Source organism: Orycteropus afer, unplaced genomic scaffold (genome assembly GCF_000298275.1).
Source record: "Orycteropus afer afer isolate SDZICR_OR568_19922 unplaced genomic scaffold, OryAfe1.0 scaffold00200, whole genome shotgun sequence".
NCBI lineage: Eukaryota > Metazoa > Chordata > Mammalia > Tubulidentata > Orycteropodidae > Orycteropus > Orycteropus afer.
The window spans coordinates 842762-865399 of NW_006921787.1; the positions used below are offsets into that span (position 1 = coordinate 842762).

Below are 22638 nucleotides of genomic sequence, written 5' to 3' on the forward strand. Positions count from 1 at the left end.
ACTGCTAACCAGAAGGTTGGTGGTTCAAACCCACCAGCCACTCCTCGGAAGGAAGGTTGGGCAATCCTACTTCCGTAGTGATACTGCCTCGGAAACCGCAGGAGGGGTCGCTATGAGTCGGGGCTGATTCGACGGCACATAACAACAACAATAACTATTTTTTTCCCTCTTTTTGGTTTGTAGTTGTCCTCATTTGTCAATTGATGACTCTGGTCCCCTGTTTACAATCTTGTAGGCTTCTTTACTTTGGATATTCTATAACTGGATTGGTTTCTGGGTAATGTCATCATCTGTGTTAATAGGCAGTCATCATTTGCTGCTGCTGATTCTCTGTGCAAAGGAATACCTTTAGCATCTCTTGTAAGGCTGGTCTGATTTAGCAAATACCCTTAATTTCAGCTTATCTAGAAATGTCCTAATTTCACCACCATATTTGAAGGACAATTTTGCTGGGTGTATAATTCTTGGTTGTAAATTTTTCTCTTTCAGGGTTCTAGATATATATCCCATTGTCTTCCTCCCCTGCATGGTTTCTGCTGAGAAATCTGAGCTTATCTTATTGGTTTCCCCTTGTAGGTAACTTTCAGTTTTTCCTGTGTTACTTTTAGGACTCTTTCTTTGACTTTGGTTTTGGTGAGTTTGATGATGATATATGTCTTGGTGATTTTCTTTTGGGATCTATCCTGTTTGGGGTTCACTGGATCACTTGACTGGATATATTCTCATCTTTCATCATACCAGGAAAATTCTCTTCCAACAAATCTTAGACAATTTTCTCTGTGGTTTTATTCATCACTTCCTGTTCTGGAATTCCGATTACACACAGGTTATTCCTTTTGATGGTATCCCACATGAACCTTATGCTTTGTTCATTTTGTTTTGATTTTTTTTTTCTGATTGTTCCCTTTCCAAGGAAGTATTAAGTATTTGCCTTCAATCTCATTTATTCTGTCTTCCATTGATTCAGTTCTGCTCCTTTGCCCGTTCAATGTCTTACCTATTTCTGAAAATCTAGTATTAATCTTCTGGATTTCTGTGTGTAGATTTTGTATCATTTATAATATTTCATTTATTTTGTCATTTTGTTCTTCTACTGTCTTTTGAAATTGTTCTAGGGTTTTCTCTGTGTTTTCCTTGATCTTTCTCTCAATTTGTTATACCTAAATATAATCCTTTTGAATTATAGATACCTAAATATAATTTATTTATATCTAGATACCTAAATATAATTCTTTTGAATTCCTTATCAGGGAGTTCCAATGTTGCTTCTTCATCAGGGATGTGTTTTGGGTCTGTATCCTGGTCCCTTGTTTCTCCTGCTTTATCTTGCTTCTTTGTGTGGACTATGATACTCTGTTGTCTCTGAAGCATTGTGATGTTTTTGTATTTATATTTAATTTGATCCCAAATTAAATCTTTATCTAGTCTACTAGTTTTCTTATTTTGATATACTCTCTTTATGTAAGTATTTGTGCTTTGGAAGGAAATTAAATGCACAATGGATATAATTAATATTAGTTCTAATCTTCTACAAAAAAGAAAAAATCACTGCCATCAAGTCATTTCTGACCCACAGTGACCCCCAAGGCTGTAGATCTCCCCGTCATCCTTCCGTGGAGCAGCTGGTGGGTTTGAACTGCTGACCTTCTGCTTAGTAGTCAAGTGCCTTATCCACTATGCCACCAGAGCTCCTTCTAATCTAATTACTTTCAATTTTATATCTTAAAAATAAAAACCAGGTTCTGCCCATGCCTGGCTTGAGGATTAATAGTTCTCAAGATTTTCAAAAAATTAATGTTAAACAGTGTGTGTGTGTTTGTGTCTGTGTGTAAAACCTTCAAAGTGGTTGGAGTGACTTGCCCATGATTTTTGTTTTCTTTGTTTTGTTTTTATGCTATCTACATAAGCAGGGTACTGTGCTGTGCTCCTCTATTTGCTAGTTGGCAGGACTTTTACACTTACCACCTATCTCCTTTCCCCTCTTTTTGGTTTTCAGTTGTCCTCATTTGCCAATTGATGTCTCTGGTTTGCTGGTTTACAAGCTTATAAGGTTATTTTACTTTGGACACATCCATAGCTGTGCTGGTTTCTGGGTTATGTCATCTTGTGCATGGTCAGTTGTTGTTTGCTATTATCAGTTCTCTGTTCAAAGGACTCCCTTTAGTATCTCTTGTAACATTGATCTGGTTTTTAAGAAATTCCCTCAATTTCTTCTTATCTGGAAATCTCTTAATGTCACCATCATATCTGAGGGACAGTTTTGCTGGGTACTTATTTCTTGGTTGGGAATTTTTCAGGGTTTTATATATACCATCCCATTGCCTTCTTGCTTGCATGGCTTCTGTTGAGAAATCAGAGCTTATTCTTATTGGTTGTCCTTTGTAAGTAACTTTTCATTTTTCCCATGCTTTCAGGATTCTTTGTCTTTGGTTTTGATGAGTTTGATGATAATATGTCTTGGTGATTTTCATTTGGGGGCTATCCTGTTTGGAGGAGCTCTGGTAGCGTAGTGCTTCCAGAAGGCTGGCGGTTCAAACCTACCAGCCACTCCTCAGAAGGAAGGTTGGGCAATCTACTTCCATAGTGATACTGCCTCGGAAACCCAAGGAGGGGTCGCTGTGAGTAGGGTCTGAATCGACGGCACATAACAACAACAACATTCTGTTTGGGGTTCACTGGACTTTCTGAATAGATATATTCTTATCTTTCATCAAATCAAAGAAGTTCTCTTTCAACAAATCTTGGACAATTTTCTCAGTGGTTTTCTTTTTTCTTCATGTTCTGGAATTCCAATTACACCTAGGTTATTCCTTTTGATAGTATCCCACATGAATCTTAGGCTTTCTTCATTTTGTTTAGATCTTTTTTTCTGAGTGATCCATTTCCAGAGATGTATTCAATCTCATTAATTGTCTTCCATTGATTCAACTCTAATCTTTGTCCTTTCAATGTGTTATCTATTTCTGAAAATCTAGTATTTATCTTCTAAATTTTTATCTGTAGATTTTGTATCATTTCTAAGTTTTCATTTATTTTTTCATTTTGTTCTTGTATTTTCTTCCAAAATTGTTCAAGGGTTTTATCTGTGTGGGAATCTATAGTCACTTATAAGCTAGAAAAGCATCAGCAATGTGATGTGAGGAAAGCTTGTTCCAGTCATAGTAGCTGTGTCCTGAATACGAACAATGCTCTGTTATTTTCAGTTTTCCAATATTCTCCCATAATTAATTTTTTTAAATAAAATCCAAGTTCAACAGATTAGTTTATGTTTCATAAACTCAGAGTAGAACATTGTGATGTAGCAATATTTGAAAGTTTAAAATAATATTTTTATGCAAGTACACTGACCTTTTTGACTTTGCTTATTTTATTTGATTCTTCATGAGGTTCAATGAGTTCCTTAACGCCTTCATATGAGCCATGTAAAACATCACGGCTTGCTTGTCCATTTTTCACACCTAAAACCCAAGTGAATTGATGATTAATTAGAACCTTATAAGAACTTACTGATAATTCAATTTAAGCAAAACAACAATGAAAAACTGTAATTATTTATATATAATGATAACACAACATATAGATCTTTCAAATAAATATTACATGTCCTTGCTCTTTGAGATCTATTTAGAGCTTTTAGTTTATTCTTCTCTAGCATCCTGAATAATTCATGTAACTCAATCTTCCGAAACAATTTTACCTGTTAGTTAAAATGTACTAGGCTCCATGATATTTTATTTGTCCTTTTGATAAAGCAATATACCTATACTTTCTTTGGGAGCTCTGGTAGCGTAGTGCCTAAGGCACTTGACTGCTAACCAGAAGTCTGGCGGTTCAAACCCACAAGCCACTCCTCAGAAGGAAGATGGGGAAATCTACTTCCGTAGTGATACTGCCTTGGAAACCCAAGGTTGGGTCGCTATGAGTCAGGTCCGACTTGATGACACATAACAACAACAACAACAACAACACACTTTCTTTACTATTCAAATTCCAATCAAAGCTTTTGTATATAATGACCCAAAACCATCTAAGAAAAAAACCAAACCAAACTCAGTGTGATTGAGTTGACTATGACTCATAGTGACCCTATAGGACAGAATAGAACTGCCCCATAGTGTTTGCAAGGCTTCATATTTTTACAGAAGCAGACTGCCTCATCTTTCTCCTGCATAGTGGCTGGTGGGTTTAAACCACTGACCTTTTGTTAGCAGCCAAATGCTTAACCACTGCGCTACCAAATCTCCGTTCTCTAAAAGGTAGTTATGTATTAGAGGAAGTAAGTAACTTTAGCTTCTGGATCAGTTTGAGGTTTTCTAGAGAATAGTTTTCAGTATAAAGCTTCAGGTTTCAATCCAGAAATGGTAGATGTTTAAGATTCTACCCCAATTAACCACCTTAGACCAGCTTCTCAATATGTAGACATACCAGCCAAAAAGAAGGTAATCACCAAGCTAAACATGAATTTATTAAATGCTGAACTATGTAGAGATTCTAAATAACCCACAATTAAGTGTGATATTTTTACTTTGGGTTGAGTCATCTACTGTCATGCCTTATATAGTGATTATTTTCTGTTTTTAAAACCCCAAAATAATTTGTCCACTTCATAACTTCATTGGTATTTTGAAGGAAGACTAGGCAAACTAGCCACCATTTATAACAGTCTTTATGGGGAAATGCCTACCTTGACACAGAGGCTATACAGCAGCCTGGGTAATATTTTAAAGTCCCAGCCACAATCAAGAGATTGATAATAAAAGCCAATCTGCTTTCCAACATCATTCCCTCATTAATTTATTTATGCAACAAATATTTAATAGTTAAATATTTAACGGGCTACCCAATGGAGAGTCAAAGATGAATGAGACATTGTCTTCACCCTTAAGGAGCTCACAATTTAACAGACAATGAAGACATAGATAAACATACAAGGCAAAAATAATTTAAGTGACATTAGAAATTAAAAATTATATGATGTGACTGCTTTTCAAATAAAAAATATATAATCCTATTTTTACACCACTTATGAACACATTCTACATTTGTTTGCTGACTGAATACTTGCCCCTCTCTGTATTTTCACCATTAAGCATGCACTACTTTTTTTTTTTACAGCAACTGTATTAAAAAAAAAAAAAAAAAGGTATCTGTTTCAGAAATTTAACTCTTCTTCCTAGTACAGGCTTCTAGCTAAGTGAGAAAAAAAAATGCAGAACAACTGTGAAATATTTTCTTGAATTCAAACTTACTGTTAATTGTAACCTGGGCCTTAAAAATGTTTTAAGGTCAGGTTCTGAACCATGAAACAAAACTCTTTGTATGTACAACAATACTGGATCCCTTTAAACAATCTGATTCTAGCCTACTATCTCATGAAAATTTTATACTTCACTCACACTTCTTTGCTACTCTAAGTACATTTCATTTGTATTTATATTTTACATTTTGCCCAGCACCACTCCATCCCTGGATGACTGTCCAATCTCAAAGGCCTCAACTAGCAAAACAAAGACCTTACTTAGGAGCCAGTGTGTCAGCAAGCCATGTAGAGGTATGTATTCTGCTATTCACATTTTGTTCTAAGATCTAGCAATACTAAGTTTCTCACTTTAATTCACTTTGAAGGTTTTACACACAGACACAAACACACACACACTGTTTAACATTAATTTTTTGAAAATCTTGAGAACTATTAATCCTCAAGCCAGGCATGGGCAGAACCTGGTTTTTATTTTTAAGATATAAAATTGAAAGTAATTAGATTAGAAGGAGCTCTGGTGGCATAGTGGATAAGGCACTTGACTACTAAGCAGAAGGTCAGCAGTTCAAACCCACCAGCTGCTCCACGGAAGGATGACAGGGAGATCTACAGCCTTGGGGGTCACTATGGGTCAGAAATGACTTGATGGCAGTGATTTTTTCTTTTTTGTAGAAGATTAGAACTAATATTAATTATATCCATTGTGCATTTAATTTCCTTCCAAAGCACAAATACTTACATAAAGAGAGTATATCAAAATAAGAAAACTAGTAGACTAGATAAAGATTTAATTTGGGATCCAATGCTCTCTTATTACTGAACCATGAATATGTTTTTAGCTTCCTTGTATATCTATGTAAAAGCAAAATAAAAAACAAAACTGTTAACAGTTAGTTGCTTCAATTCTTGCCAAGAACAATGAAACAGGTTGTATCTGGTATCTCCTCGTTTGGAGTTAAGAATAATGAAAAAAACCAAAGACATAAAAACAATTAGTCGAAGGGACTAGTAGACCATGCCAACCTCGGCCTACATGACCCCGAGACTAGAACTAGATGGTGCCTGGCTATCAGTATCAACCACTCGGAAAGGGATCAGTACAGGAGATCCTGGACAGAGTGGGAGAACAATGTGGAACAAGCTCAAAATCATATAAAAAAGACTAGGCAGGCTTACTGGTCTGATAGACTGGTGAAACCCCTGAGACTATGGGCCATAGTCATCCTTTGGGCTTGGAACTTAACTCACTTCCATGGCTTCCAACCAAACAATAGGTGTATAGGGTGAACATTTATACCAGGTTGGTATACTCCTTAGAAAAATCAACCATGGGAGATCGTGAAAAATGAATAATCAGCCTATCAGCCAAACAACCAATAGGCTGTATCACCATGTCAGCCTTCCTGTTAAAGGTATGCACTGAGCTGTTATGATTGGTTACCTCCAGGGAGTAGGACTGGGAGGTTCTGGGAAAGAGGGCTGAGGTGAAAACTCTTCTTAATAAATGCACATACTCTTTAAACTGTCACAAAGTACAGTAATTACAGTTCAATTTAAAATATTTAAGAAAAATACACATCACTTAAATTACAATCCAAATAAACTCATCTTGAACCATATTAAGGAGCTCTGATGGTATAGTGGTTAAGGTATTTGACTGCTAACCAAAAGGTCAGTGGTTCGAACCTACCAGCCCCTCCTCAGAAGAAAGATGGTGCAATCTGCTTCAGTAAAAATTTACAAACTTGGAAACCCAACAGGGAGGCATTGAGTCGGAATCAGCTCAATGGTGGTGAGTTTGATTTTTTTTGATCCATATTCTATAATCAGACACTGCAAATTAATCTTGTCACTTTTTCCTTCAAAGACAAGTTATGAAGCCCACACAGGCATCTTTGTTATTTTCATCCTAAGGGATTAATGCATGAAGACAAAGGACAGTGTGTCATGACTGTCTGTAATGCAGTTTAAAATACTTCAGCATAGACTACATGGTATTAAATATGTGTTTTAATTTGTCCCATCAAGAATAGACATTCTCCAAGTGGTCAGCTAACATGTAAACAGAAACATCACACTGTGGTTAACTTCTAAAATTCTTCAGACCAATATGAGACAATTTGCTAACTGGCCAAATGAGACAGAAATAAGCTGTACCTGATAGATTATCAGCTTGTTAATCAGTATAATGGATGACAGAAATTGTTTCTCGAGGGTAAAATTCATGGATTCAAGAAAACTGCATTAATGACTATAAGGACACCCCTACTAATGCATGAGTATAAAAATCTAGCATGAACTGTAGCTTATATCCCTAAGGATGATATTTAAAGCTTAATCCTTAAATGGTCGTCCTAGGGTCAAAGGATATCTAGCTACCTAATGCTGACAGTCAGTTTACAGAAAACTTTCCATTAGAATATTTTATTTCCTGTAAATCTTTCAGATAAAGTATGGACTAAAAGAACTGAGAACTAAGATTTTTGTATGAAGGTCTGTTTTGTGAACTACTTCCCATCTGCTGCCAATAAACATTGAATAATAAATATTTTTATATTTGAGACTTGCTTTCAATTAAATTTGGTATACAGAATCTGGAGCTCACAGAAGAGTACAGAATAGCCATCATCAACCTCTATAAATTGGTGACTATTATTTATGACAAAGAATCTAATAGTTGTGCATAGTGAAATTGTTAGATAAGTTCACAACACGTGTACAAGATACATGATACATGCTTGTGCTGATGTGTTAAATTTCAGCTTCCAAAGCAAAGCGGAAAATCTATATTAAATCATTGGAAAAGGGGGAGGGAGACTATGAAAAGGATTTGCTTCTGTCTTTGCTGGTGGCCAGCAGCTAGGGGCCAAGCTGTGTGCTACTTCAGGATGATAATAGGTTTTAAAACTTGGTAATTAAAATTGACTGCAGGTGGTTAACAGTGTCAAAGGTGGAAAAGAAATCGTATCAACAACTACATACATCAAGCTGCATGTATATATGTCCAATGCTGTCTAAAGTTAAAACAAGTGAAATATCCATTTGCAAGTAAATTTGCTGTGGACACATTTTCCGGGATCAAACTACAATTCTAAGAAGAAATTCTAGATCTTAATGAAGTGTAAAGGAAATTTCCTTTCCAAATTTCAAAATCCATTTAATGCCCCAATCAAGAAGCTTCCTCCTAACTTTCAATTGGAAGTTATTAACCTGCAATGTAATGACATGCTAAAAGGCAAGTATCAGAAGAAGACTCTAATATAATTCCATAAATATCCTTCAAAACAATGAAAAATTACTCAGTGAAAATCATATGCTGTGGACTGTCTTTATCAGTCTTTGGCAGTACCCATCTGTGTGAAAAGACATTTCTAAAGATAAAATGCATAAAAACTTATTATACATTAGCATCAACAGATAAAAATTTGCAATCAATTATGATGATGGGAACACTCAATTAAAACCTCAATGAAGTGAAATGTTATTCCTCCCTTCAAAAAAGAATTCTTTTAATTCTGCAAACGTATCCATGAATGTAGTAGAGCATACAGGAGACAAAGTTATGAAAATGTCTTAATCATAACCAAACACCTTGAGGGAATGAGAAGCTGTGTATAGAGGCTTAGGAGCACGGCCTTGGGGAACATCTAGGTCAACTGGCATAACATAGTCCACAAAGACAATGTTCTATATCCTACTTTGGTGAGTAGCGACTGGGGTATTAAAAGCTTATGAGCAGCCATGTGAGGTGCAACTATTGGTCTCTCCTCACCCAGAGCAAAGAAGAGCAAATAAAATCAAAGACACAGGAAATAATTAATATAAAAGACTAATGCACCACATGAATTGCAGCTTCCATGATCCTGAAACCAGAACTAGATGGTGTCTGACTACACTGCTTACTGCTCTGAAAGGGATCACAATAAGAGGTCCCAGATAGAGTTGGAACAAAACTCAAACTCATAAAAAGACGACCAGATTTACTAGTCTGATGAGGACTGGTGGTGCCCTCAAGATTATGGCCCTAAGACACTCTTCAAGCTAGGAACTGAACTGAACCTGCGTGAATCAACTGGAAGCCAAAAAAAAGGAGGAAAAAAAAATTAATTCTTCTCATTTAGTACATCTGTATTACATAAAATTGTAAGCAATTTTTATATTTTGAATTTCATCAATAAAAATGTTTTGAAAATTATTTTTTTCTTGTTAAATAAGTAGCTAAGGAAGTACTTTGAATCTCTTTTGTACCTTGTTCTTGCAAACTTTGTAGCATATTATATAGTTTAGATAACAAGAGCAACAAGTGAATTTAATACAGAAATTGATATCAAACTTTTACTTCAACATAAAAGATATAGAGAGGCATAGCTTAATGTACGGAATAGTTTTTAGTGCTCCACAATTGCAGCACATATGTAATTTCCAAATTAACCTGAAGGCTATGTGGTTTTATCTATGATAGAGTCCCAAACAGAGTTAGGATATCCAAGTTCCAGTTCAGCTTACTGTGGACAATTAAAAAGAACTCTTAAATTGTTTTTAAACAAGAGGGTCTTAATTTTATGACCAAAAACAAAGGGGTTAGATTTAAGCTAGGCAATATGTAAAATGTTTTCTTGTCCTAAATTCAGTAATGTTCTGTCTCTATGCAATGACATGAAATAGGGCACGTGACTCTAGAAGTTGTCATAATATTTGGGCAAATAAAATATTGGTTTCCTTTTGAAATTAAATTTAGTTATACAAGGATCCTACCTGTGTATCAATGTGCAATGGCAAATACAATAAAATCTTAAAATCTTCTCTAAGTTTTAGTGAGTCAGCCAGTACATGTGCCTCTTTTTTTCTGATTTATTCTAAGACCCAAAGGGGCTGTAGATACTGGGAGATTAAGTAGTAGAACAGGTAATTTACTTGCTGTTGTTGTTGTTATGTGCCATCGAGTCAGCCCCGACTCATAGCGACCCCTCCTTGGGCTTCGGAGGCAGTATCACTACGAAAGTAGGATTGCCCAACCTTCCTTCCGAGGAGTGCCAAGTAAATTTACACTTTTTCTTTGCAACACTGAAATTCCAGGTGTACCCTACTATTTGAAAACTACCTCTTTTGCGCTTCATTTCTATCTGTATCTTTAAATATTTTCCAAAAGCTTAAATCATACACATGATAAAAATTTAAAAGAATTTAAGCTTTTAAGAGTAAGATGTTCTTAACTATCAAAACAAGTCTATAAGTCTACTGCTTTATATTAACTTTACTGTAACTGTGATTTTAAATAAATATATTGAAAACATACTAAGCCAAACAGAAAATGAAATATAGTTTGTTGTCAAGTTAATATATGCTTGGAAAGCTAAAATACAAAAAGTAGGTTAAAAATAGATAAAAATACTTTCATTCTTTTTGTAAGACTGTTTTGGGGTGTTTATACTCAAGAAAAATATATACAGTAAATCTGTGATTTTTATCAACTCTTTTAACTCCTCCATCTTGAACAAGGTGGTTTAAACACTTAAGTATAGAAAAAAGATGAAAGGATAAGTTGGTCTTACTGAAATTTTAACCAAAACTTTAGGTAGAGAAGGCTAATATTTAAGATTTCTTCTATTTTTACTAGTGAAACCTATTTGAGCTTCTAATTATAAAGTGCATATTTTTGTTGTTGTTGCTGCTTTCACTACAATTACATAGTTCATCATCACTATGTTATTCATTACACAGTTCACTATTAGGTTTACAATTAAATTACAGATAAGAATAAATCTGTTTTAAATTATATGCTTAAGCTCTAGTACCGTAGTGCCTAAGGCACTTGATTGCTAACCAGAAGGATGGCCACTCCTCGGAAGGAAGGTCAGGCAATCTACTTCTGTAGTGATACCACTTCAGAAACCCAAGGAGGGATCACTATGAGTTGGGTCTGACGTGACAGCACATAACAACAACAATAAGCAAAATAAGCATAAGTTAAACAAAGTCTGTTACAATAGACTTCTTAGCAAAAAAATTTTAATTGCACAATTTTTCTTTATAGCTAATATTACCCAAAGTCTCTTCAGAAGTAAATATTGATAACGTATTTCCAAATTTACTTTTTTTCATACATCATCTTTCTTGACAGAATTAATGTTTTATGCTTTAATTCCCTTTCTAAAATAAACAACGTCATTATTATGAACCGAGATGACAAAAAAAAAAAAAAAATCTTCTGTAAGGCATTTAACTGCTAACCAGAAGGCTGGTGGCTCAAACCCCCAACCACTCCTCGGAAGGAAGACTGCGCAGCAATCTACTTTTGTAGAGATACTACTGCCTTAGAAACCCAAGGAGGGGTCGCTGTGAGTCAGAACTAACTTGATGGCAGTGAGTTGGGTTTAATTTTGGTATTACATAATAATCATGTAATTGTGAGAAACTATAAAGAACCAGAGACAAAGCATTCATTCTACTTAATTCAAACTAGGTATTAATCATTCTTTTGACCTATGAGAAGAAAAAAGCTTTGAAAAATGTACTGATAATAGCAGATTTGACCAATGAGCCCAGAAATTCTATAGTTGAATAAGTCATCTATCCCTAAAAACCTGTAAGGCTTTATCATTGGACAAATGTCATTAACAGAAAAAAAGGGGAAAAAAAAGTTTTAAGAAGAGGAAAGAATTTTAAGTTATGAAAAAATTGTGATAAATGTAAAGTATGGATATACTACTAGTACATATTCTTATAATAACAGTACTTTGAAAAGGAAGATTCACATACTTTCACTATATCCTCTGGAAAAGTTTCTCATTTCATTGGTCGGTTTTTCCACATTATAATTATCTACAAAATTTAGCTTATAATCATTTTTTGTTTCACTTTCAGAAGAGTCCAGTATTTCAGAAGTGGTACCTTCTTCTTTCTGCATGCTTTTAATGTCAATCAATTCTTTCATTTCATTGGTGTTTCCTTTCAAAGGACTTAAATTACTATGGTGTCCTCTCTCTAGATGCTCTTTTTGATGAACACATTCATCAATGTTATAAGAAGAGTTATTTTCTTCTGGAGAAAGCTCTTCCCTTTGCTGAGGATCAGCTTGATTACAACACCTTAGAGTTTCTTCAGCTGCAGATGTTTCCTTAGAAGACATGAAACTCAAAGTTGTATTTCCTTCATAATTTGTAGGTTTCTGAAGACTGGAGCTACTTTTTGCTGTTAGATCAGTGATGTCAGCTGATCTGGAATTTTTACCCATATAGGAAAAATCAGACATTTTTAATACACTTGCTCTCTCACTCTTAGAAAGACTTCTTCTGCAGTTGAAATGAATAGGGCTTGATGATGACTGAAATTCAGAAAGAAGATTCCTTAAATTCCTTTCCTTAAGATTATCAGGGGAAAAATAATCATCATATGAGGACTCTCCACAATCACAACTCTCTATAACAGATTTGGTCATGAACTGTGGCCTGTTTTCTGACTTACACAGTTGCAATTTTGGCATGGTAGATTTTATGCTGTATCTTTTTTTCTTTAATTTTTCTCTTGAAGGTGAATATAAGCATGGTGATGTTCTTTTTCTCTTTGCTGAGGAACTTTTGGGTCTTGAATGTACCAAAGAGTTGTCTTCTGTTATAGATAAAATAGGAAACATACTATATTTCTCACCAGATATGTCCTTAGGTATTTCTTCAGTATGCTTTTTGTCAGGGGTGACTGTTTCATCTACAACATTTCTTTGCCAATTTATTTTTTCCTTCGAAAGATTACTCATGGGTCTTTGAGGTGTTAATCTGTTGAAGTAGCTACAAGATGCTGATGAACGGCTACTACTTGGTGAGGATATACAAATATCACTTTTAATTTCATTAGTAAGTCCTCCGAACTTTATTTCTTGATTTCTACATCCTGACTTTCCACAAATATCATCAAAAGATGTGTGTAAAACACCAGCAAACGATTCATCTGGAAAATATTAATTAAAAATTAACATTTAAAAATAGATTCAATAATTTTATGTATATACATATATTTTAAAAATTATTATTTTTGCACTGTTTCCTCCCCTTGCTTGTTACCTCTGATAACCAACAAAGAAAGTTTCCTTAAGGAAAGGATGGTTAAGGAGGGTATCTGGGCTTCATTATTTGTGTGTGTGTGTGGAGGGGGAAGGGGGTCAATGGAGGACACAGTCAATGAATTCTAAAACTGCTTTGCAAAATTTTTTTTTTGGGGGGTGTTCATATACACATGTAGTCTTTTCCAAGTAAGAGCACCCAAAACTTGTCTCTCCTTGATGAAATTCTCAAGGAGGTCAATAATTCTACAAGTAAGATTTACTGGGTCTAGATCAAGTTCCAGTCTTCCAGGAAACATTCCACAATTAATGTAGCTCACCTTTATCTCCCATGTCTTCTATTAAAATCTTCATGTTATACTCAAAAGTGAACCATTCAGTAGTTAGATCTTCATGTTTTGTCTCCCCATATAACTTACACATTTCTTGAAAGACAGGCTAAAGCTACTACCTATTTCCTGAAAATTCTCTATTACATCTCATTTTACATTCCTATTACAATAGCATTTCTTCAACACCTTAGTCTGGGTAAATACACTTATCCTTTAAACTCATCTCAGATGTCAGCATCTCTCTGAGTCTTTCCACTGACTTCACCATGTGAAGTCCTCCTCTGGTACACAGTATGTTGCCTAAATTTATAAAACCATATAATCACAGTATACTGTGATTATACTTGTATCTGTCTCTATCACTAGACAGCTATCACTGCCTTTTCATCTAGGAATCTAAAGTCTCCAGTGCAGTGCTGGCACCCCAAATACAGGTTCAGTATAAAGGAATGACTTGAATTAATGAATGACCTCCACTTTATAGTAACTACACAATACTGTAGGCCACTTAAGTGTTCACTTGGCACTTCTGACATAAATTACTCAAGTTCTACTTTAAAAAACAAAGAACATAGGCAATCATCAAAATTCTTCCCTTAGTTGTATGCTCCAAGGAGAGAAATTTATCGTGCAAAAGTGACTCCATGCCTATTTCAAATCAGAGAATCTTTTGTGTTTTTAAATTAATAACTGTTAACATATAATAACTTTAACTTTATTAACTGAATAAGCTTTTCTAAAACCTGATAAGCAGTGTGACATGTTAACAATATAAATTCTGAAGTCAGAATGCCTAGGTTTGAATTCTGAGTTTGCCATTCATGAACTGTGGGATCTTGTACAAGTTGTTTAACATTCTTTGACCTCAGTTTTCTATCTGCAAAATGAGGATAATAATAGTGTCTACTTCAGAGGTTCATAGGAGAATTAAATGAGAATGTGATAAATAGAACAATGCTCAGAACATATTAAAATGTAATATATGTTAACTAGTATCATTACTAAGGGGCTCTGATGGTGCAGTGGTTAAAGTATTTGGTTGTTAATCAAGAGGCTAGCAGTTTGAATCCATCAGCTGCTCCATGGGACAAAGGTGAGTCAGTCTACTTCTGTAAAGATTTACAGCCTTGAAAACCCTATGAGGCAGCTCTACTCTGTCCTACAGGTTTGTTATGAGTCAGAATCGACTCATTGCCAGTGGGTTAGTATTATCCCTTCTTTCTAATTTATATGAAATAAATGTTATTAAGTATAAAAATAAAAAGACTTAGATTATTTTTAAGATAAATGGGTAAATAATTTTAAAACTAGAATGAAAAAACAAACCATGAATTGAAGGATATTTTAGTTTAGACTTCTAATTATCTTGGTACTGTTTTGTAATTTGCACTGACGTGGTTTTCACAATAAGATATTCCATAATATTTCCCCTGCTAATGAACAAAGATCTTTAGGGGGTCAATGCTACCTATTTAGGCCCCACTGTGGACTGGATGAGAAATTCATAAAAAGTTTGATACAACCAAGAAAAGTAATAACCAGGAAAAACTATCATTTAAAGTGAAAAAGGGTTGCCACATTACAAAAAATATATATAATGTATAATTCTACTTTTATTAATCATATCACTCCTTCTGCTTCCAATCAGAAATCTTCTCTCTTATATTTATTGGTAACTTTATATATTTTGCTTTATATCTTGAATAATGTTTCATATATCCATTATACATTATTTAAAACAATTTTTTCTTTGTTCTCTTTATTATACAGTTTAAACTGCATACAGATTGCTTCAAATAAAATAACAACAAAATTTTAAAAATAAGTTGATTCTGAGAAAGTCAAGTAAATGCCTACGAGAAAATCCACAGAAACCAAAAAGTTTAACTCATGTCATTACTCAATGCTTAATTTCAAGGGGGCATAATTCATGAGTTTTACTTTTTAACTAACTTTTGTGTTCATCCAAGTTGTCCATATGAAATTTTAAATAAAAGAACAATAATCTCAGAGTTTATATGTATCACAACAAAATAAATAATTTTTTTACCTGAACATGAAGTGTCATGTGAAATGTTCAAAGATGGTAGACATAGAGATTTAACTGGACTATCATGAGACTGCTCAATCATTTGGGAAGCTAAAACATAATAAAACATTTCATTAGATACAACTTTACTACTTTCTTAGTAGATAAAGTCAATAGGAAATAGTTCATTCTATTCTTATATATTATACACATATCAACTTCTTATACTTCATGTTCCAGACTAAATACAAAACAATAAACAGAAAGAATCTTACTGAAATCTATTACAGATGATGAAATTCATAAGAAAAATAATCTATGTAAGCCATACTATTTTTTCAAAAATGCATTAAATCACAGAATCATAAAAGTTAGAAAGGATCCTGAAAAGCCAACTTGCCTATCTCTGGGCAGGAGCTCAACAAATATTTTCACTTAATCTTACTATTTGATAATGATGGCTGCTTCTTCAAGGATGGTCTTAATAGTCACTTATTTAACTAGAGCAATGGCTCTCAATAAGGAGCAATTTTGGCCTTTACAGAACATTTGGCAATGTCTGGAGATATTTTTTATTTTCACAACTGTTGGGGGAAAGTAGGGGTTCCACTGACATGTAGTGGGTACAAGGCAAGAATGCTGGTAAACATTTTACAGGGCCTAAGGCATTTCTCCACAACAAAGAAGTATCCAGTTCAAAACGCTATTAGTGCCAAGTTTTGAGAAATCTTAAGAGGTGTCGTAGAAAACATTACAATATTACTGATTTTATGAATATGATCATAAATATTACCTTTAAAGGTTGTATATGCAACAGATAAGGAAAAAAAATGTTTTGCTTTCATACCCAAAGATACTTTTTAAAAGATTAAAAAAGATAGTTACCTAAGAAAACTTAAGCAAACACTTGTAAAAAGAGAACAGTCAAGATAAAGAAGGTGAGAATAAATCAAGATAAAGACGGTAAGCACAGAGATAAAATTGTCAGTAGTACTGAATATTAAACAGTTTTGGAGGCAAAAGAGTGGTAGAACTGACCCTGCAAAATAATGGAATCAATAAATTGTAAGGACGTTAATTTATGTACATACATAGGAATATACACACATACATGATGAAACAATTTGGAGATCTATTTGGAACACTGCCACTTACCTATTATAACTAGTTATCTATTCATAGTTTCCTCTTAATAACAGAACCCTGATTTTATTTAGTGCAGCAATATACCCTATTCAAATACCACATCTCACTCTTTCTTGCAACCAGGAGTGGTCATATGGCTAAGTCTTGGTCAATGAAATTAAGCAGGGCTTCTGGGAAAGCTGTTTCAAGGGAGATGAGTTAGCTGGAGACACATATATTTTTGAATGGAAGCCAAACACTAAAGTATACAAAGCAGAAAAACAGGCAATTATGTTCTTGAAGACACTACTGACCTGCCATACTAACCTGACTCCCTACCAGTCAAGGACTTCTTGGACATCACAGAAAAATGCAATTTTATCTAATTTGAAAAAAAAAAAAAAAAAAAAAAACTCACTCACATTGAGTCAGATCTGGCTCATAGCAACTCCTCCGTGGGTTTCTGAGACAGTATCTCTATGGAAGTAGATTGCCCAACCTTTTTTTCTGAGGAGTGGCTGGTGGGTTTGAACCACTAAGCTTTCTGGTTAGCAGTCAAATGCCTTAGGCATTACACCACGGTTATTTGCTGATTTTTCATATGCAGCCAAAACTAATCTTAACCAATATTAATGTCCATCCCACAACAAATACAAATTCAAGATAGATTAAATATCTGACCTTAAAAAATAAAGCATAAAATAGAAGAAAACAGAGCAAGTTCAAAGTCTCATAATAGAGAAATTCTTTCTAAGCATCACATGAATTTTAGATGTCATAAAGTAAAAGATACAATTATCTACATTAATGGGAAAATGTTTGGCAAAAGAATGTAAAAGTAAAATGATAAACAACAGATATCATCTATTTTACTGAACCATTCATTTACTGACTATCTACTATATAATAGATTCCATGCTCCACACTACAACTCTAAGGGAAAATTTTTGCAACATATATAGTAAGGCATCAGTGTGCAGGACAGACCAAAAGTTCTTACATATGAAAAAAAAAAAAAGATAAATGTAACAGGTAGATGAACAAAGAATAAATCATTCACAGAGCCAATAGTCAATAACACATTAAATATTATTGTGAATAATAATGTGCCCAATAACATATAAAACTAAATTCATCCTTGTTAATAATCAAAAGCTAATTAAAACAAAGAAATCCATTTTTTCAATCTTCCAATTGAAGAAGACTTAAAAACTAATATTTGCCAATTTTCCAAATATGGGGAAACTGGCATTCTTATTATAAACTATTGATAAAGTAAATTGCTCCAAACTGTTTGAAAGGCAATTTCAAAGTATCTATTAACATTTTTCAATTTTACCTTTATGAATTAATATTACCAAAGTGAACATGAACATCAAGATTTCTGTTAAAGCATGTCCACTGCACACAGTAGTAATAAAAAGTGGATGTGGCTGGGTACCTTACATCTACAGACAGAAAATGGAAAATAAAAAATAAGAACAACTATACTATGAAGTTAAAAAATAATAACTGAAGCACTGTTTCTAATAAAGAAAAATTGGAAAAAAAAAATCCATCAATAGACAGATGATTTAATAACCTGTAGTCAATCAACTGTAGACCACTTCGCAGCATCTTGGGAAAAAAAAACAAACAGCATAGAGCTAGAGGTAGGTCCAAACCTACAAACCTGAAAAACTTCAGAGAGACACTTAAATGGAAAAAAAAAAGTTGAAAATAATATGTATGCAATGATCCAATTTAGGTAAAAAAGATATTATATTTCCAAACAAAAAACAAATCCTTATCTTTTTAATGTACACAGGATATGTAATGTACTGAAAAACCAGATCAACTTAAAATATAGGCCACTCATGGGCAGATGAGCAGAATGAAGTGGGAATCAAGATAATGATTTATTATTAGCTATATTGCTGAATGTTTTATGAAAACACATTCACGTATTACTTGAATAATTAAAAAATTTAAAGATGAAAGATATGCTTTAAAAATCCTAACAAAAACATAATTTTCGGGGGGGGGATGGGACTTCTCTGCCAAGAAGTAATAGCTCAGTATTTGTTAGAATCAGAAATCAATAAACTTAGGTAAGGAAAAATACTTTCTAACTTGCTGCTATAATTTATTCCCTTGTTTATATAATTTTCACTTATTTAAACTGTAATCACTTACATGTAGGGGAAAGATTTTCCCTTTTTTCCTTCATCTCCTGTAATCTCTTCTCCATTGCACTGTGATGATAACTGTCAATTTTAATTGTGGGGTTGTACATCAATGAACCATTCGATTCAAATAAGAGAGCAGATACATCACTATCTGAAAGTAAACAAAAAGTCAATTTTAAGCAAAACAAAAAAAGAAGAGGATGCCTTAATACTTCAATAATATGATTCTGTTCAAAGTTGTTTCTTAGAAACCAAAACTGCCCTTTCCTTACCCCTGATAATTTTCTTACCTCTCAACACCATTATCTACTACTACCAATATTCTACATCTACCACCATAATAATCAGTAACACTGTCACTACAACTGTCAGCAACATTTACTGAGCAATTTACCACATTCCAGGCATTGTACTTTAGCACAAAACATGCATTATCTCATTTAACCTTTCCCTAAATCCAATGCAAGGAGCTCTGATGACACAGAGGTCAAAGCATTCAGCTGCTAACCAAAAATGTCAGTTTGAATTTACCAGGTACTCTATGGAAGAAACACAAGGCAATCTGTTTCCATAAAGATTACAGCCTTGGAAACCCTATGGGACAATTCTACTCTGTCCTATATATATAGTGACACTACGAGTTGAAATCAACTTGATGACAGTGAATTAAGTTTTTGGGTAAACTCAATGCATTAGGTTAAATTCTCATGTAAAGATGGGGAAAAAAATGAGAAAAGTAAGTAACTTCTGAAAAGAAGGATCACACAACAAGTAAGGTAAATCTAGAATGCAGGGTGGTCCCTAAATATGGTCCCTTAGAAGTTTTCACCAAACAGTTCAGAAACCACCACCACTACATGACCAGCCACTACACCCTCCACACAAATAGACCCAAACATGAACTGGACTGCATGAAGTGGGGTCAGAGTGGTCCTCGCATTATTAAAGAATGGGCCTACTTGTGGGTGGTGTAGATTTGTGCATTTTTCTGAAATGCATACCTTATATAATCTCAAAGAGGATTTTGCCTCCCCCATCTCAATTACAGAACGATCAAGAATTATTTAATACCTTCTCTTTGCAACTCTTAAAAACTAATCCAGTTGCTGCGAAGTCAATTCCAACTTGTAGCAACACCATGTGTGACAGAGAAGCACTGTGCTGAACAGGGTTTTCAATGACTGATTTTTCAAAAGTAGACTGCCAGGCCTTTCTTCTGAGGCACTTCTGCATGGACTTGAACCTTCATCTTTTTCGTTAGAGAATTACTATTTGTGCCACCCATGGACTCCATGCAACTCTTAGGCCTGAAAATTCCTACTGTATTTCTCACAGAATATTAGTTGAATCATTAATACATTATACTGGCAGTTTTTTAAAGGCAAATTCTATTAAGATACAAATTTGGTCAAAAAGAAATTTTTGTATCTAACATTACAAGTTTGTCAAATTCTGTTCAGAGATACTACCAATGATAGTAAGAAAAAAGGCCAGAGTGGAAAAAGCATATAGCTCAGTAAGAGAATTTTATGATAGTTTTTTGAGGTGAGAGAAGGAAACCAAATCATATAAGATCTACTAAATTATAGAACATGTTAAATACAGGATTTTCTCCTAAATACTTTGTCCTTCGGATGATATTGAAGAATTTTAAGCCCGAGGCAGGAGGTGTCCATTTAACTTCAGATTTACAGCTCTCTAAATAAAATATGGAAGATGGATTACAAGGACACAAGAATGAATGTGAACCAGCTGTTGCAATAGCACAGGCTTAGACTAAGAAAACAAGAGGAGAAAAATAGAAGGGTTCAAGCAATTATTTCAGAAGCAGGGTCTAAAGCTTTGATGGATAATTGGTATCAGGGTAGAAAGAGATGTCCAGGACAACTGCTAGCTTCTGGCTCAAGTAACTAGGCAAATCAGATAGTTAATGTAGATTTGTTAAGAAAGGACCAGAATGTCATCAAGACAACAAGAGGCATGATTCCTTAGTCAATGGGATGATGGAGCATGAAGATAAACAATAAAGGCAATGTCTTTGGAAATCATGTGGCAGCAAGCATTGTGAAGGCTAAATGCTCTACTCAATTCTGTATTCTCATCAGAGTTAAAATAAAACTTAATAATTCTATTTCAATAATTTAAAAAATATAGAACAGAGAATTTGCAACATAGTAATAGAGACTAAAACAAAGAAAAACCTAGAAGAATCAATTCCTTTCCTTACTATACTCTATCACTTCATGATTTATAAAAAATTGCTTATTTGTATCAATGGAATGTTGGAAAGTAAATTTAGAGCATATGAGAAGGGGGAAAAAGGAATATAAAAATCACAAAATTTCATAATGTTCTAAATTATTTTTAATCAGGAAAAAAAACTTATCTAACATTTGGGTATTGTAGATAACAAAACAAAGATCAAGTATCTAGTAAAAATAGTTATATAGTTATATATGAAACAAAAAAGGATTAAATAAGGTTTTATTAATAAAATATTATTTTATTCTGTAATTATTACTGAAAATAAAAGTTCCATCAATTTGCTGAATGATTTTAACACTTTGTGGTTGATTAGCTCAACTATATGGCCATGTTGTTGCTGTCATTCTTGTTGTTGTTAGGTGCCGTCGAGTCAGCTCCAACTCATAGTGACCCTATGTACAACAGAACGAAACACTGCCTGGTACTATGCCAGCCTCACAATTGTTGCTATTTGTGAGCCCATCCTTGTAGTCACTGTGTCAATCCATCTCCTTGAGGGCCTTCCCCTTCTTCGTTGACCCTCCACTTTACCAAGCATGATATCCTTTTCCAGGGAATGGTCCCTTCTGACAACATGACTAAAGTAGGTGAGACACAGACTGGCCATTCTTGCTTCTAAGGAGCATTCTGGCTGCACTTCTTCCAGGACAGACTTGTTCTTTCTATTGGCAGTCCATGGTACTTTCAATATTCTTCGTCAACACCACAACTAAAATGCATTAACTCTTCTTCAGTCTTCCTTATTCATTGTCCAGCTTTCACACACATATGAGGTGACTGAAAACACCATGGCTTGGGCTAGGCATACCTTAGTCTACAAAGAGACATCTTTGCTCTTCAGCACTTTAAAGATGTGTTTTGCAGCAGATTTTCCCAGGGCAATACATCATCTGATGTCTTGACTGCTGCTTACATTCATGCTGATTGTGGAACCAAATAACACAAAATTTTTGATAACTCAATCTTGTCTCCATTTATCATGATGCTGCTTATTGGTCCAACTGTGAGGATTTTCGTTTTCGTTATGTTGAGATGTAATCCACACTGTAGACTGTAGTCTTTAATCTCCATCAGTGAGTATTTCAAGTCATCTTCACTTTTAGCAATCAAAGCTGTGTCACCTGTATATTGCAGGTTGATAATGAGTCTTCTTTCAATCCTGATGCTACACTCTTCATATAATCCAGTTTCTCTGACTATATGCTTAGCATATAAATTGAATAAGTATGGTCAAAGGCTACAACCCTGATGCACTCCATTCTTGATTTCAAGCCATGCGATGTCCCCGTGTTCTGTTTGAACGACAACCTCCTGAGCTACGTACAGGTTCCTCATGAGCACAATTAAGTGTTCTGGAATTCCCATTCTTTTCAATGTTGCCCATAGTTTATTATGACCCACAC

General features: G+C 34.3%; 1 protein-coding gene across 1 annotated transcript in view; it reads right to left on the reverse strand.

Moving 5' to 3' along the window:
* MCPH1 (microcephalin 1) overlaps positions 1-22638 on the reverse strand; it is a 505419-nt gene that overhangs the window by 378226 nt on the left and 104555 nt on the right. The window contains exons 6-9 of the mRNA XM_042781949.1: positions 18978-19121; positions 15699-15788; positions 12020-13204; positions 3349-3458 (exon numbers count right to left, since the gene is read on the reverse strand). Coding sequence (XP_042637883.1) covers positions 3349-3458; positions 12020-13204; positions 15699-15788; positions 18978-19121 — 1529 coding nt within the window. The remainder of the gene's footprint in view (positions 1-3348; positions 3459-12019; positions 13205-15698; positions 15789-18977; positions 19122-22638) is intronic.